The sequence below is a fragment of the Bactrocera dorsalis genome, chromosome 2 (assembly GCF_023373825.1).
Source record: "Bactrocera dorsalis isolate Fly_Bdor chromosome 2, ASM2337382v1, whole genome shotgun sequence".
Classification (NCBI taxonomy): Eukaryota; Metazoa; Arthropoda; class Insecta; order Diptera; family Tephritidae; genus Bactrocera; species Bactrocera dorsalis.
The window spans coordinates 87,654,309-87,671,927 of NC_064304.1; the positions used below are offsets into that span (position 1 = coordinate 87,654,309).

The window sequence follows — 17,619 nt, forward strand, 5'->3', positions numbered from 1 at the left end:
ACTTTCTATATAGAACTCGCTATTTTCGTATTTATTGGCCTAACGAACTATATATCGACTAATTTGAATTTGTTTGTATGCTCTATACGAATATATGAATTTTGAAAAATTAGAGAACAATAAAAGAGTGTGAAATTTAAATTCCATTAAAAAAAAAATACAAAAAAGTAGTACTGAAATAAAATTCTTTGAGAAGACAGTATTTTTGAAAAATACCTAAAAATGTGAATTTCAGCTGAATAGCGACCTCTATCAGCTAGTGCAAGCATTTTACAATTTTAAAGTTTCTATTGTACAGCATTAAATAGTCTAGATGGAAAAATGAAGTATGTGAGATAGCTGCTACAATATTTGACGAAGGAACGAATTACTCCGTTAACATGTGTTGAGAAATGAGATAGCAATCGATACATGAAAATAGGTGCGGCCATATTGATTGTCGAAAACGAAGGTAAAGCAAGTTAACTTCGTTAAGCGTCCTTTGGTATTCGGTTGTGTAGGAAATGAATCAACGAGTTGACAGCGGCGAGCAACGACGTTCATCGAAGTTTTGCGGATAAAAAGCGATTTAAAATTGATAACTTGTCAAATAAAATTGATTTAATATAATTATTTGACTTGTGGGATTCATTTGGCTAGAAGTATATACTTGAATTTTGAGGTTTTCGTTTTTTTTTAACTGTGGACGCTAATTTAAAGCGGTTGATTTACGAGAAGAAAGAAGAATAGAGCAAAGCGGCGACGGCTACTGCGACAGTCTAGAAAAAAGGGGGAAAAGAGGAAGAAAAGCGATAGCAGCGAAGCAGTCGGTTAACGACAGCGACATTAGTGCCGGAGCAGAAGCAGAAGTAAAACGTTTGTCAAAGAGAAAAAATTCGTAGTAGAGAAAAGTAAAAATTGAATTTCGGAAACGCAGGCGACGACGAAAAAAGTGTAGAACGCTGAAAATTTTTGTTTTAATACAACGCCGACGCTAAATTAAATATTTCAATAGAAACTTTCTAAAAGTTTAATATCTGAGAATTTTATTAACGCAATTAAACAGAATGTCGGAACGTGAAAATAATGTGTACAAGGCCAAATTGGCTGAACAAGCTGAACGTTATGATGGTAAGTACGTGGGGTGTTTGAAATTCTGTCATATATGCATTGTGTCGTTGAAAATTCAGTCCTGATTTATCAATCTGGGGTGTGGATTGAAAGATGAAAAATGGACTAGAAAAACACGCGGGTCTAGTATACTGCTTGTGACGAAGACGGACTGATGCGTCAACTAGAAGCAGTTAGGACGGAAATATTTTAAAGAAGCGAGATGGCCGGAATAGCAAGATAATGCGAAACTTGTGTCTTTTTTTGCCGGTGATTGAAATTCTCGTGGTTAGATTGCCCCAGAATTTTACTTCGTGATAGTATAAATTTTCAATAGTTAGATATATGTAAACCCAAATTTTGTTTTAGAAGAAAATAATATATGTTATCTAAACGAGTTTTCCCAATGCCTATCTATAAAAGTATACCAAGACGTATGGAGGTACATTTTTCAATGTTCTCGCAGTCATGTCCCGAATTCTATTAGAATAAAATTAATCTGCAAATTGACTTATTTGCCATGTACATCATAACTATCAAGTAGATTAATTTGCTAATAATTTTGTAGTGCGCATATTATATGTATAGATGAGCTGTTTAATTAAATAGATTTTATTCATTCACTATAATATTAAAGGGAATGTCTAGCTGACCGAATCGAATCATCAGAACATTAAGTTTTATATTTTGCAGTGGATACTAATATTTTCACTGCACGAGTGAGCAGTATGACTATTTCCTCTGTTTGAATATACCATCGCCGTTCTTTCCCTTTTTGCTAAGAATTGTCATATCGCGCTGGATGTTTTTCTCTTTACCTTTCCGCGAATATACGTCATTCGTTCGTATGTGTTTCACCTCGTTGCCGTGGCGTTTTCTTCGTGGCTGGTTGCTAGCGTGAAAAATCGATGAATGAAATCGATCGGTCTCTGGAAGTCGCGTTTGCTAATTTTTATATGGAGAGAAAAAATGCAAAAAAATCTGCCAAGTTCAAACAAGTTAATATACATACCAACGAATTCATTTAAATAAACACTTATAATAAACATTTTGCTATATAATGTTACACATTATCCTTTTGTGCTAGGTTTATACTAAGATTGAGTTGTTTTAAGTTGATTTTGAACAAAAATTTTTATATTATATATACATAGATTAAACAAACTCAAAGCATCTTTAAATATTGGATTTATATGTATTTCGCTAGTTCTCATTTTAACTGTTTTTTCCTTGGAGAGGTTTTATAAACGATAAAATTAAATTTTCAACTTCTGGTAGTGTATATTTATGGCTAGATTGTTCTTTGGCCATGTTATTCGATATGAGCTTAATACGGGCGGATATTACTTTTATACTTAAGGAAATTATAACTCGAATTTCATTTATTAACTACTTGCATACAATTATATGTACTGTGAAATTGTCCTTGCGAACAATCCTTATAGCCGTACGTCTCTCATAACTTGACAAATTTCATGAAAACGTTTCCATATAAAAGTAATTCCTATAGCCGCACATGAGTGCATATCAATGACACGGACAATAATTTGGTAATATTTCGTTGTGTAAATTCTGGTGCTTTGAGGCGATTTTTTTAGGAGAAATTCGTAAAACGATCATAGCAAAAAAAAAATTGTCTTGTGCCGGTGCCTCTGGTTCGAGGAGGCTCAACGTAAACTAATGGGTTAATTATTCATTCACTCCTGGCAGACATTGACTCGTGTTCATTAGTTCTATAGGAATATAGTACTCAGTTGCAGCTTCGGACTCTAAGAATGTATTTTAGACACTCCTTTTTGTCTCGCCCCCATATGGACTAAGGGATCTAGTCGGACAAAATACAGATTAGACGCTGTCCGGTTATGAGGAGTTCTACTGTATGTAATGTGGATAAAGAAATCATAACGAAATTTTCTTCATTACAAATATTTTTAATTAACATTAGGTCAGGTACTGTAGTTTAAAAATACCTCTTTTGTAATGCTTTTCAAGTTATGTTTAAAAAGAAGAGTTAAGTTTAAAATCCCAGGATTTAACAACTACTTTGGCATTCTATTTTATTTTGTTTATATATATATTTTTCTTTGTTTAGTATAGACTGTATATGAATTATTCAGAAGTTGTTAATTGTTTTAATACAAAAAAATATTGAGTGAGGTAATTTCCAAATAGATAAACGCAGTCCTCTATGCGAATTTTCCTGCGTTTTCCGTTGACAGCATTTAGCCTATCTTTCTTTCCAAAAACGCATTTTGGATAACCGTGAAAGAAACCATAATTTGAATATTACTCTAGTTAACTGATCTAAAATAAACAATTTACAGACATTTACGGCTGGATTACAAAAAGTCGATTCCTATACTTATGAATGTTAAGCTATATGTTTTTTCAAATGCCTATGTCCTTATCAATTCATGTACAGTAATAACGTTTATTTAATATTTTAATTCGTTTCCATTGTGATGTTTATATTTTATAAATCACACATAATTTAGTTATTATTTCTTTTCTTTTTTATTTAAACATCTAAATATCATTTTTGAGTAACTGTAGAATTGTAGTGCGAAGCCTCGTATCTACTCATTTTTTCCTTTGTACACTCACCGGTGCAATCTTATATTAGTGTTCGTATCATATTAGTGCGAAAAGGACGAAGATATATGGATATATAGTTGTAGTTTGTTGACGGCGTTGCCGTTGGCACCCTACACGAACTACACGACTATTTAGAATCAATGCAGTCTGTTGCCTTGAAAAGCGCAGATGCGATGAACGGTGACGTTTGCTATTTGTCTGTATCACATGTTTATCCTCTTATTTTCGCACTTGTGATTGTATTCTACTGCTATTGACAGCCTTGTCGCTCTTATGCGGGTTAACGGCATTTATACAGATTAAAATTTTAACAATTAATTTGAAACGTGGGGAACTGATTTCACCGGTATAGATAGATAATAAATATTATGTATTGCCTATACTATGCAATTTTAAAAATTGAGCGCTTACATCTGGTTTATAATACATATTTTATATTTAAAAACAAGATCAACCTTAAGGGGACTCAATTCTATAAACTTGATACTAATTTTCAATTTTTATTCACTTGTAAATTATTTGTTTTGAATTGATAAATTTAAGAAGTAAAACATAAAAATAAGGGATTTACTAGGGATTTATTAATTTTTATTGCAGTTGAAAAATGCTGAGGGGAAGTTTAAGAGTGAACTTATATTTTCTTTATCATCAGGTATTTTTCCATTATTTTACAATTTGACTAGAAAAAAAAAAATAATACGAACAGAAGTCAGAAAATTATAAAAATTAAATAGTTTATATTACATTGACATAGGCTAAGGAACCACCAATTTGGATCCACCATTTTGATGAAATCAGAAGTTAAATAGTAACATCTTTTTAAGAAATGCTTTTAATTAACTTATTGTCTATATGTATATCTTGAACACTATAAAACCTTTTTATTTCTATTTTTTTACAGAAATGGTTGAAGCTATGAAAAAAGTTGCTTCTCTCGATGTTGAATTAACTGTTGAAGAGCGAAATCTACTTTCAGTCGCTTATAAGAATGTAATTGGCGCTCGACGTGCTTCGTGGCGTATAATTACCTCAATTGAGCAAAAAGAGGAAAATAAAGGCGCCGAGGAGAAGCTTGAAATGATCAAAACCTACCGTGGTCAGGTGGAGAAAGAGTTACGCGATATTTGTTCCGATATTTTGAATGTGCTAGAAAATCATCTCATTAAATGCGCCACCACAGGTGAAAGCAAAGTATTCTATTATAAGATGAAGGGTGATTATCATCGCTATTTGGCTGAATTTGCTACTGGATCGGATCGTAAGGATGCGGCAGAAAATTCACTTATTGCTTACAAGGCTGCCAGCGATATTGCAATGAATGATCTTCCGCCAACACATCCCATTCGTTTGGGTTTGGCGTTAAACTTTTCGGTAGAATTAATAATATAATAATCGGGAATATGTTATAAAACATTTACATATTTTTGTATATGGTTGCAGGTATTCTATTATGAAATTCTTAATTCGCCCGATCGCGCTTGTAGATTAGCGAAAGCAGCATTCGACGATGCCATTGCCGAGCTAGATACCTTAAGCGAAGAGAGCTACAAAGATTCCACACTTATCATGCAATTACTGAGGGATAATCTTACATTATGGACGTCTGATATGCAGGCTGATGGTAAGTAATATTTTCGAATGAATAAAAGAAATATATCAATTGGTATTTTCTTATAAGGTGATGGCGAACAAAAACCGGAAATTCAAGATGTTGAAGATCAGGATGTGTCGTAATTTAAGTAACCCCACCTTACTTAATTATAAAACCCCTTCTATATACCTTTTCCTACTGTAATACAGCAGCAGCAACCACACACACAAACACATTAAAACGAGAAACATTATAATACACTACAACAACAATGGTATACATTATATACATCTCAATTGCATAAAAAAATTAATAAATCTTTTTCAGAAAAAAACACTTGAAACTAAAATATAACTCAAACAAATTCCTCCTGCCCCGCTCCCATTCAATGTGTGAAAATTTTTGCATTAAACATAATTATTAAAATCAGAATTATTATTAAAACAACAAAATAATGATTATTAATAATTACGGTAATGATAAATACATCAGTATAAAAATAAATATAATAAAAATCAACACTAATTATTTTAGAGCATAATAACATTTAACCTAGAAAACAGGCAATACATTCGCACTCACACAGTTAATCGTTGCAAACGCAACATTCAGAATGTAATAGAAGAAAATCGAGTTTATTTTAAGGATTCTACAATAAAGAAATATTAAGAGAAGAGGATATAGAAAATAGTAATAAAGAAACAATTGTATCAATCAAATAAAAATGAGCGAATTACAGTCAACAAAAGTGATGGAAGAATTGATGAGAACTTATCTTAGAAATACTAGACATAAAGTTTGAAATGGTAAACAACGCATAAATAAACGAATAATATAATATGATGGATAAATTTTCAATATGTATCATTTTGCGGATACTCGAACTTGAAGTTTAGATATTAGATGAAAGATAGTGCATCGGTAATTCTTAATGTTCAGTCAATCACTAATAATTGTCAACTTTGTGGTTTTGTAATTGAATTCAATAATTAGGAGTATTTTCCTATAAAAAATGTGTAAGTTTAATGAGTTGGATATTCTGAAATAGGCTTCTAATAATGAAAGTGAAAAGTAGTCGCGCTGTTTTGTAGAAGATACCAGTGGCATTTTTGTCATAATGTTGAAAAAAGCTTAGGTTTTTTTTTATTTTTTGAAAATTTATCGAGGATAGCAGAATCCCCATCGCCGTTGATATTACAATACCTGCAATTTTATAAATATAACATTTGGTAAATATGTCAAATAGTATTATGGAAGGCCTCATGCTTAGGAGATGTTTTTCATTCATTCATAATTCAGAAAATCTGCAATATAAATAAATAAATTTTTTTGATGCAACCGATTAGTGTCGTTTGAGTTGACCTTTCAGAACGATTAGCATATACAAATATCTTTGAGACTACACCAAGTATAAAGGACCCTTGATATTTAAAATAATTAGTTTGCTCTTGTGGCATAGATATTAGGTATTTGATTTATTAATTAAATATAATAATAAATAATGTGAAGTGGCGACATGTACACATTTACATGTGTAAGCAGTAGGTCCTAAATTTTGAAAATAATAAAACTAACTGAAAATTTCGCTCGATTGTTTTAAAGTCAAATATACATACTAGTTAGGTTGACTGTTTCAGCGTTGTTATACGTCTATTTCTGTTTTTAATTGCCGATGTGTGTACATATTTGTGGGTTTGCTCAGTAAAAGAGCATATACGCTTATACAAGGTCAAAATATGGACCCTCTTTGCTTTTCAACCCAGCAGCATCTTGGTTGGAGCTTCGAAATTCGGCATTATGGTATTTTTTTTGGCACTACTAATAGGCTGTTGTAGTTGAACATTACTATGTTTATTAGGAAAAAGATTTGAATCAGTTATTTTGTATAAATACATAGAAAGTTTAAAAATTTGTTGAGCCTTTGGAGAAAAATCCCAAGCAAGCTACAATTTGAAAACAGCAAATGTAACATTAAGAGACTTAGGGAAGTGTTTCGAACATAAAGAGTCGCTATAATCTTTTTTTTTTTTAAAGCGTTGAAGAGAGCACCGCTGCATGTGGCTTAACATGCCTACGGAGCGGGCAGATCCACGAGCACTGCTCTGTACCAGCTGACCTCTGAGATAGAGAGTTCACTGGAGCATGTGGAAGTAATGCTTTGCGCGTTCTTGGATATCGAAGGTGCCTTTGACAACACCTCTCACAAGAGTGTAGCCAGGGTACTGGAGAAAAGGAATATGGCAGTACCGGTGCCTAGATGGATAGAAGCCGTACTGCGCCCCAGGGTTGCTGAGACCACAGTAGGTAATAAAAGGGTTCGTCTCGGCACAAGAAGAGGGTGTCCACAGGGAGGTGTGCTATCACCCCTGCTATGGAGTCTAGTCGTGGACGACCTGGTAGCACTGCTAACGGACAATGGGATCCGCTGCCAAGGTTATGCAGACGACATTGTAATTATGGCTAAAGGCAAATATGAGGACACTCTGTGACTTGATCCAAAGAGGTCTAAACCTAGCGAAGGGGTGGTGTAGGGAGGTGGAACTGAATATCAACCCCTCCAAGACGACCGTAGTCCCGTTTACGAGACGCAGCTCGCTACCCAGTCTTAGGAATCTCTCACTTGGAGGCAGTGAGATAGGGATGACCAACAGTGTCAAATACCTACATAGGTTCGATGCTAGACTCCACTTTGCGATGGAAACAGCATATAAACCTGACCGTGGTCAAAGCAACAAAAGCTTTAATGGTGTGGAATCGACTGGCGGGAAAGTCCTGGTGCTGTAAGCCAAGGATCGTTAGGTGGTTGTACACCATGATAGTGCGACCGATAATCACATATGGGGCGGTGGCATGGGCCTCAATAGCGTCGCAAATTTCGGTTAAGACCAAACTATTGAAGCTACAGCCTCTAGCCTGTGTCTGCATGACGGGTGCAATGCGCACCTGTCCAACGGCGACACTGGAGGTTCTGCTTGAACTGACTCCGTTTCATTTGGTTATCGGTCAGGTAGCCAAACACACATTTCTGCAAATAACGGCAGAGGGGTGTCGAAAAGGCAAGGTCCCGGAGGATGGAAAAGATAACGGGCCGCATACCATTGGCCCTCCTCCCGAGGGACAACGCTACTAAAACGGTTAACTTCAGGAAAAGATTTAAAGTCACCCTTGGCAGTAAAGACGAATGGAATGATTCCAACCTCGAACTGATGCTGAGGAATAGCACGTTAAGGTGGTACACCGTTGGCTCGAAAATGTCGGAGGGAATTGGCGCAGGGATTGTGGGTCCACGCACTAAGCTCTCCATACCCATGGGAGAGTTCCCGAGCATTTTTCAGGTAGAAGTTTTTGCCATAAGCCGGTGTATAGATATAAACCTCCATCGCAACTAACGCAATGAGCGAATAGCCATTCTCAGCGATAGTCAAGCGGCGCTAAAGGCGATCTCCTCTTACGAGATCAAATCGCTACTAGTGCAGGAGTGCAGGAGTGCAGGGAAAGGCTGAACAGCCTTGCAGAACAGAACCAGGTACACCTAATCTGGGTGCCTGGTCACAAAGGTATAACCGGCAACGAACTGGCTGACGAGCTCGCCCGCTCCGCAGCCTCCACCCGACCCGAACCCTTTATGGGGGTGGGTCCCCATACCATGAAAGAGCTGCTCCGCAAGGAAGAAACAGTGGGCAGGGAGGAGAATTGGCATCAAACTCACGGTATGAGACATGCCAAGCTGCTAATGGGAGGTTACAACTTGAGAAGGTTCAAAGCTGTGATAAAAATCCCCAGGAACAAACTCAGGTTACTGGTCGCATGGTACACTGGCCACTGCAAACTGAATAGGCATCTGCATAGCATGGGCCTAAACTCTTATGCAAGCTGCCGGTTCTGCGATAGGGAGCCTGAAACCCCACAGCACCTGCTGATCGACTGCACAGCAGTCAGTAGACGCAAGATTAAGGCCCTTGGATCGATATTTCCGGATAGGGATCACATTGCCTCACTAGCACCCGGTAAGCTATTGTATTTCATTCATGCGCTGGGGCTAAGTGAGTCAATATGAGTCAGGAGAGGACACAATAGACCAAAGGTTGCGGTGCATTCCTCATCTTTCAAATCAATAATCTACTATTCAAAGGTATATAATTTTTGAAGCGTTTTGCATCTATTCAGTCATTGGTGTTTTGCGTTGCGGTGTTCGCAGCTCACAAATTTGATGTTCATAACATTTAAAAGCTGGATTCGTAATAACCACAGATATCGTAGTTGCTTCAGCCCTAAGTTAAAGTCATTTAAAACGCATTCTTGATAACTCCCAGAAAATAAATGAAGGGTTTGTGGTAACGTTCCATCATCTCGTTTAGTAAAAATCAAACTTCGACTGAAAATAGATGAAAATCGTAGTACCAAAGAGACTTGGGTTGATCTGAAGTTGAATTGCTGTAACTTCAATTCAAACGAGTGGAGTTGAAAACCGTAATTGGGGTAAAAAATCGTTATGTCCACAAATTTAGTCGATTCTGTGAAGTTTGAAATTTTTTATGAAAATTATATTATATTGCCTAGCCTTGGACGATGACAACAACTGATGAGTTGACGTTGCGAGTTTTCGAGGGAAAAGTTCTGCGAAAGATTTACGGCCTTTTGCGCGTTGGCCACGCCGAATATCGCATTCGATGGAACGATGAGCTGTATAAGATATATGGCGCCATTGACATAGTTCAGCGAGTTAAAAGACAGCGGCTACGTTGGCTAGGTTATGTTGTCCGGATGGACGAAAATACTACATCTCTGAAAGTATTCGACGCTGTACCCGCCGGGGTAAGCAGAGGAAGAGGAAGACCTCCACTCCGTTGGAAGGACCAGATGGAGAAGGACCTGGCTGCGTTTGGAATATCCAATTGGCGCCACGTAGCGAAATGAAGAAACGACTGTCGCGCTGTTGTTAACTCAACTATAATCGCGTAAGCGGTGTCTGCGCCAATTAAGAAGAAGCCTTAATTTATGTTTTTGGACAAGATTCAAGCAAATGGTATAATTCCTAAAAAAATTAAATCTTCAAATTTTTAATAGACCACGAAATTTTATTTGAAGCAAATGAAAATGAAAAAATGGCATATTAAATCATAAAAAATTCTTGTATACACATATTTTTCAGTTGTTTAAATAGAAAAAGCAAGTACTCCTGATAATTATTAACGAACTATCTATTCGTTGCCATTTTGTATTAACTGCTAGTGAGAACTATGATATACTATATCCGTTAAAAAAGTATCACTTTGCTACCAATACAATGTTAAAATTTGCAGCAAAGCTAAAAAAAATAATTTTCAGCGGAACAGTGTTCTCATTGAGGTAATAAGACAAATGCTCGGAAAGTTTATACGTAAAACCTACAATACACATATGTAGGTGCCACAAGCGATCTGATACCTTTCCTCCTATACTGCACTTCTTATATACTGAAACTGGAAGCTGCCTAATTAAAAATCATCCGTGTTCAACAAATACCATAAAATAATACTAAAACAGTTAACATATAAAAACAATATGTTTCCGAAATTTTTAATTATAAAAAGCAAATAGTAAACAAGTAAGAAAGCCCTGAAATTAGACTTCAGCGAACCCTTAAATCGAAATGTCGAAGTGGCTCTGCAGAAGCTTCCTCTCTTTTAACCGTAATCCACGGGTTGGCTACAGCGCCTAACACAAGGGTTGCTCACATTTCCAGAGTGCGCGGCGAGGTAGCAAAACTAGGAAATGGGGATAGCTTTACGACTATAACTGCTTACCTAAAAGCATAACTACACCGGCATTGACCGATATTATCGGCACTGAGGCCCATATAATCGGTACCTAAGCAAATAGTTTCGGTTCGATTTAGAAAGTTTTTGGTCATTAGATGGTACACTTCATGCAAAGTTTTATTCCGTTATATTAATTGTAATGTGAAATAATCAGGTGGAATTTGAATTTGATTTGCACTTAAATGTGGGAGGTGCCACCCCATAGCTTTATTGATTTGGAATATACATATGCACATGAAGCTTATAAGTGGGGGATCCTTTTTACATATACAATTGATAGTAAATAAAACTATTATGCTCTGCAGCAACATGTTGCAAGAGTACAAAAATTCGGTGTCTCCATCAAGTTCTAATATAGGCAGATTTTTCAATTGTTGACACTGAGTTTTTATGCGGTGTATGTTCCGGTTACGTAGAGAGAACAATAGATTGAAAAGACTTTACTTAGTAACTGCTACTATTAAGATTATTAGTAATTGTTGAGATTTCGAGTTCAACAATTGTTTGAACTAAAAATGTTTGGTATACATAAGTATATACATATGTATATCATAATTGGCTTTTTAAGGTATACTAAGTATATTTATTTTAAATATTGCACAAATGCCATCTCTTAATTTATTATAATTGATTTTTAATAGTTTGTTAAGTGTAAATTATTTTATTTCAAACAATTATGCAATTTAAAATAAACGTTGTTCGCACAAATACTTTGCACTTGCATTTCCTATATGCTGTTTTCCTTATATGAAGGAAACATACATATATAAAGGAGTGTAAGTGCAAATGTACATTTTGCAATATGTAGGTGGAACTGACGCGTTTGTGAAGACACATAAAAATTTATACTATTTCGTCTGAATTCGGTGCAGCAATCGCGCTAATGACCGTGCATTTTGCGTATTTGTGTTCTTCATTTGTTCGTAGATGTATTCAACATTTTGTAGTGTATGCGACTGTAAATAAATTGCGTGAGGTATGATATGAATATGTAGAAAGATTGTGAATCTCGAAAACAGTACTTAGAAAATTTCATTTGTCAATATATAAGTTCGTGTACTGTGTTCGAAATTCATTAAGGCATGGTAATTTACAATTAACTTAACGTCAATGTGGGACTCTGCCTTTACAGCAAGAAGCCAAAGATTGACAGCCAGTTGGAAAGTTTTCTCGCGGCTAAGGTTAGCATACCGGATGATACGTAAAAATAAATCTAGTGCTAGTGTGGCTTGCGTACGTAATTGGCGATTGCTACCCAGTATCTTAAGTTGAACTAAGATGTCATCAATGACTTGCACGCATATATTATTGACTTCTGTTAGATATTTCTGATCATGGCCATAAAGTTCATCATTTGAAACAACTAAAATTGAAAGACAATATTATTTCAATACTATTTTTAGCTTATTTTTAATTCTCACCGCCGGGAATGTGATAAGGAAATTCTTCCAAACTTTGTATATACAACATATCTAGAGCTTGCAAATACACGATGACCAGTCCAGAGCTTTGAGCATCGAAGGGGAATTTAGTGACGACTGAAAGTAGTAGACGGAGCAGATATAGCACTCCTTGATCGGGACTATCCTATAATAAAAAGAAAACCAAATATTCGAATAATGATAAACGAGCTAAGCGATTAAATTATTATTTATATTTTATTACATACAGGTACTACCACTAATGTTGCTAACATGTTGCAAAGGTAAGATACCAAATACGTCTCCAGATTCCGTGATATGCCTTCCGTTTCCACGGATCGTGGTAAGTTACTCACTAATTGAAGGGCGGCTTCGAAACACGCATCCGCTAAAAAAAAAATACAATAATTATAACTACAAAAAATAATGATGAAACATACCCTGTCCTAAACATTGATTCAATAGTGCCACTTGACCGGTCAGTAAGTATAGGTCCATTTGATTTTGAATTGCTGTAATACTGGGGATTGAAATAAAACAGAATGCTATGCATGCTTTTACAAACGCTCCAGTTTTTTGAGTATAATTTCCTTTAACCACATGTCGTATCCCGACGGCTAACTTATTTACCGAATTTACCAATGTTATATAGACTGCGTCCAAATCAGTGAAAGCCTCACGTGCGTCCACATAAAAACTAAGCTGCCGTTCAAAATCTTTTGGGTAAGTAACTTTACGTATGAAACTACTTATCAAATGCGAAATTTGTCGGCGTTCATCTTCTACGGATTGAGCGCTAATGGTGAAAATATGATATCGATTGCAAATGAAATTTTAATATTAGGAAGTATGTAAGAACTTACGTTACAGAGTTACTGAGAATCTTTCCAATAAACATTATCGCATTTATCACAATTTCATCCGAGATATTATCTTCGGATTTTTGGTGGAACCTTATCAGAATATTTTTACATACGACTATCCTATTTGAATCTTTCTTAAAAAGATCTAAGTATGGTAAAAAATTTTCCTGAATGAGCAACAACTCCGTATTTTCAAAATGCTGCAAAATTTGATCTAAGATATTTTGCAACTGAGTATAAAATCTTTCATATGTTCGGCTTGCGTTCACTCGTAAGGTGATTGTTCCCAACAGATCATTGATAACAGTTATCTACCAGAACACATGAAATAAATAATGGTATTTACATATGTTATTCGTACTAGAATATTGTCTTCGTACTTACAGAGAAATTTTTTGCAATAAATTGTGTCCATGTTTCTATACAGTTTATATATTCAATTGGATCGGTGAAAGTATCTATGGTATTAAAAGAACCATTTAAAAATTGTAACCTTTGCTCTGGAAGTGGTGGGTAGTCGCTGACACTAATGCCAAGAGCGCGGAATAAGTGTCCTTTCGAAATGCCTTCTGTGTTGGAGCTTGCAAGTAACTTAACGAATTCTAATGCGTTTGCAGCAATGAACTTTGGTTGGAATACATTCAGCATAGAAATAAACAGTAGTCCACTGTAAAATTGTCAAAGTAAGAATTTCGTTTAATATTTCTAAATAACTATTGAAAAAATTATAAAATATTGCTGTCATAAAAAAATGTCTGACTTATTTTTTGTTCCTTTGCATTCGTTCATTATTTCTTCTGTGCAAATACTGTTTTTGTGAACAAGTCCTAATAACATGAAATCCAAAGCTGGACTGTACAATGATAAATATGTTTCAATGTTGACACGCTGGCGATTCAGTTCAGAACGAACAGCTCCGCTAAAAATCTGAAAAGTAATATTTATTTAGATTTCTACAGGATTCCGCAAATTTAACAATCGTACCGTGTTGTAGATTTTTAAGAAATCCTTAAAATTTTCTTTTATGGATTCTTTATTAGGCGTAACATTTAGACTAATACGAACCAAGTAGCACCGTGCATACGTCTGAACTAAAGGGTCACCAATACCACGGATCATTTTAGTAATACGAAGTAAATTTTTATCGAACTCTCTGTAAAAAAAATCACTTTTTAGTTACATATAAAAATGTTAATAGGAATTTTAATTTTTACTTAGGTGATATAAACTCATAACATTTGAGTATAGCCATTTCCAAATATAAACGGGGTAACAGTTCCCGAATAGAAGAAATTTTAAAAAACCAATTTTGACAAGTTTCTCTAGCGTTTTCATACAATGGCTCGGCTTTACTCGATTTCCTGTTACTATAAAAAATTTGAATTAGTGTTACAAAAAATAAAATTATACATACTCTCCATCGCTTATAATATTGCTTGCTTTAATATTAAGTCGCTCATAGACCAATTTTCCAAACATATCAAGAATATCAGTTATAAGAACAAATTGGCTGGGATAAAAGCTAAGTACTGATGTGTCGGCAAGCATTTTGGAACATTGAATGACAATTTTTAATGATTTTACTCGTTGATCATCGTTCCATGACGTTATCAATTCTTGATTTAATTGTTCAATACGTTGTATATATTCCTGTTGAGTTAAATCAATCATGTGACTCATGGAAGCATCATCGAAGTCATCTAGCTGCTCCAGACGAAATTTTACTTTGTCGGCAACTACGGTCTGAGATTTAACTAAAACAGCAATCCGTTACCAAAAACACTTTATTTACATATTTATTTAAAATGATTTAATGGAATAATTTGTTATTGGATCATTTAGAGCTTACTTCCTTCTCCACCTGAGCTTGCGGCTGAAAGGAAACTTGTCGAAATAGACAGTTTTTCTGACGTTGTATAACGATTCAATATCCCCAAACGCTTTGCGCTCCAACTTATATTATTTTCGTCCAAACTTTTTCTATTGATTTTTTCCATCTGCTAAGAATATTTAGTAGATTATGTTTTAATTTGGAAGGACCAACAAATTCTGTAGCTACCTGTGTTAAAGGGTCCATATTTTCTTGTTCTTGTCGTGCAAATAGGGACAGCGGATCCGTTCCATCGAAGGACAAAGTTAGCGGCTCAGCCGATAATGAAATACTTGATGAAGCTCGTGAACTATTATCGCTACTGAAGCTACTCCGAATATCTTTCAAGCAACGTTTGGTGCCTTTACTTTCGATTACTGTCACTCCATGTATCTTTAATGGATGCTCATAAGTTATGTGGCTTTGTAATGGGTTTTTGTGTACTTCATAAAATCGGGGAATACACTCCCAATCTGTGGCCATCACGAAAAGATTTGAATACGCGGCTCAAAACAAACAGCTCAGATCCATCTCAAACTTAAACAAACTTATTTCGACATTTACTCAACATCATAACTAAAAAAATGCACTTTAAATTACAATTAATCTGCTGTCCCCAAGGTCGATTGTTGTTATCTCGATAATTTTACAAGCCGCAATATTGCTTGGAGACTACTACAATGGGTTTTTAAGAAATTAGTTCTCAATGGTTAAGACTCTACATTAAATACTTATAAACTATACAATATTTAAAAACAAACTATTTCTAAGTTATGGGGGTCCTTGATATAACTTGAATACAATCCACATAAATCTTATTCAAATACAATATATGTAAATATTATACTTAGACTGCATATACATACGAAGACTTTTGATCCTCCACCTGCCTTTCCACCGATAGTTGGGTCTATATAATTGAAACGGACTCGGATTTTTATCCGGCCAAGGTATCCGGTAATTGGAAAAGCAAATAAAAAGATATTTTAAGTTTTTTTCTCAAATAAGTGCATAAGAGATAAGGTACATACTTCTAAATTTTTGTCCACCTCTTTGACGTCTCAAGTTGACGTCTCTACGAGATTCTCAGCTTCATCGAAGAGCTCTGACTATTTTCGTTTTATGTTTTTTTCACCAAATTTCTTTGTAGCTTTTTAAGTGTCTAAACTAAACCTACAAGTAATTTCTATAATAACCAAACATCAAACATAATAAAAGAAAAGACAACAACATTACCATTATCACACCAATGCCTATATATGTACATACACACAGAGAGCTGCATTGGGTATGTTCGAACCTGTTCGATCACCCTCATTAAAAATCGAGCACGAGCAAGCACCACACTCGGCAGCAATGGGTTCGATCGAGTGGCACACCCGGCAGCTGCTTTCTGAGTGTTCGAGTTTGTTTGATCATACTCTCTTCAAAACGATCACAAGCGAGTGTCCACACTCGACACCCGCAGCTAACCCGAAATGTGTTCAACTATTGCCACGGATACTCGGACAGAACACGGGTGTAGAAGAAATGTATCAAATTTTTCTGAGCAAAAATATGAGAAATTATTAATGTTGTATACACTTTAACAGTCAATATTATTGAAATACAGCATTTAAACTATATGTATGCATGTATCAAAGGAATGACGCATTTTAAAATTAAAAATATATTTACATAACCATAACATAAGACCAGACAAGCTGTAACTGCCATTCGCAATTTTGCAACCAACAAAATCTTCTTTTTTCGGCCATTATTTTCAATAAATATCATGTAATACGTGTCATATAACATTCTTAACACTCACAAAGCAAATTAATCAACTGTACTGACGATTACACATAAACAAAAAATGCTTTGCACACTCGAGCCTAAACTCGGACACTCGAATATATTGATCCGCAAAACACCCGAACCCAAACAAACACGTATGAACGACACTCGAGTGTTGTGATCAACACGTTCGTCTGCGCACAGTCGCTAACAAGCAATCCTTCTGCTCGTTCAAAGAAAGCAATACAAGCCGGTTTCGGGTAAGTGTTCGAGTGTGCACGGAAATTGTGTATCCGTTGCAGATCTCTGATACACACATAGATATGTATACATATTATACGAGGGCTGCTATATATATTTCTGGCCTAGGCAACACTAAGTGTTGCCAGGTGCAATCTGACATTTCCATTGGACAGTTTGACATTTTTTAGCATAACATCACTCAGAATGTTTTGTCATTTAATCGTGAATTGTTTTATTTACAGGGAATTAAAAAATTCATCTCGGCCAAAAAATGGAATTAACTCGTGAACATTTTCGTGCGATCATTTTTCACAACTTTCGACGTGGATTATCACGACAAGAGTGCATCGATGAACTAAAATCTTTGTAT

At 35.3% G+C, this 17,619-nt stretch overlaps 2 protein-coding genes and 1 long non-coding RNA gene across 6 annotated transcripts; 1 reads left to right on the forward strand and 2 right to left on the reverse strand.

The window, feature by feature from the left end:
• Positions 1-494: 494 nt before the first annotated feature.
• LOC105229542 (14-3-3 protein epsilon) lies at positions 495-5,800 on the forward strand. Its single transcript, XM_011209890.4, has 4 exons — positions 495-1,110; positions 4,586-5,055; positions 5,125-5,305; positions 5,363-5,800. Exons 1-4 carry the CDS (start codon positions 1,047-1,049, stop codon positions 5,416-5,418), a joined length of 771 nt encoding a protein of 256 aa, XP_011208192.1. The 5' UTR covers positions 495-1,046; the 3' UTR covers positions 5,419-5,800.
• LOC125776567 (uncharacterized) lies at positions 1,686-2,265 on the reverse strand. Its single transcript, XR_007421827.1, has 2 exons — positions 2,102-2,265; positions 1,686-2,034 (listed from the first exon to the last, which is right to left on the reverse strand). It is a non-coding gene; the product is annotated as an uncharacterized LOC125776567 (long non-coding RNA).
• Positions 5,801-11,242: 5,442 nt separating the features above from the next.
• LOC105229543 (VPS35 endosomal protein sorting factor-like) lies at positions 11,243-15,862 on the reverse strand. Of its 4 annotated transcripts, none has more exons than XM_011209892.4 (13): positions 15,420-15,862; positions 15,210-15,357; positions 14,775-15,114; positions 14,575-14,727; positions 14,345-14,513; positions 14,121-14,287; positions 13,745-14,027; positions 13,361-13,671; positions 12,938-13,293; positions 12,746-12,885; positions 12,498-12,663; positions 12,171-12,439; positions 11,243-12,032 (listed from the first exon to the last, which is right to left on the reverse strand). In XM_011209892.4, exons 1-13 carry the CDS (start codon positions 15,711-15,713, stop codon positions 11,925-11,927), a joined length of 2,904 nt encoding a protein of 967 aa, XP_011208194.2. In that variant the 5' UTR covers positions 15,714-15,862; the 3' UTR covers positions 11,243-11,924. The 4 variants fall into 4 exon arrangements, with proteins under 4 accessions (XP_011208194.2, XP_011208196.2, XP_011208193.2 ...); XM_011209894.4 differs by having other exon boundaries at positions 14,575-14,721; positions 15,210-15,360; XM_011209891.4 differs by having other exon boundaries at positions 15,210-15,360; positions 15,420-15,861.
• Positions 15,863-17,619: the final 1,757 nt, after the last annotated feature.

Coding starts and splice junctions, on each gene's coding strand:
- LOC105229542 (XM_011209890.4), top strand. CDS start 1,047: ATGTCGGAACGTGAAAATAATGTGTACAAGGCCAAATTGGCTGAACAA. Junction 5,056..5,124: donor GTTTGGCGTTAAACTTTTCG/GTAGAATTAATA, acceptor ATATGGTTGCAG/GTATTCTATTATGAAATTCT. Junction 5,306..5,362: donor GTCTGATATGCAGGCTGATG/GTAAGTAATATT, acceptor TTTTCTTATAAG/GTGATGGCGAACAAAAACCG.
- LOC105229543 (XM_011209891.4), bottom strand. CDS start 15,713: ATGGCCACAGATTGGGAGTGTATTCCCCGATTTTATGAAGTACACAAA. Junction 13,294..13,360: donor ATTCTCAGTAACTCTGTAAC/GTAAGTTCTTAC, acceptor TTTCACCATTAG/CGCTCAATCCGTAGAAGATG. Junction 12,440..12,497: donor TCCTTATCACATTCCCGGCG/GTGAGAATTAAA, acceptor TTTCAATTTTAG/TTGTTTCAAATGATGAACTT.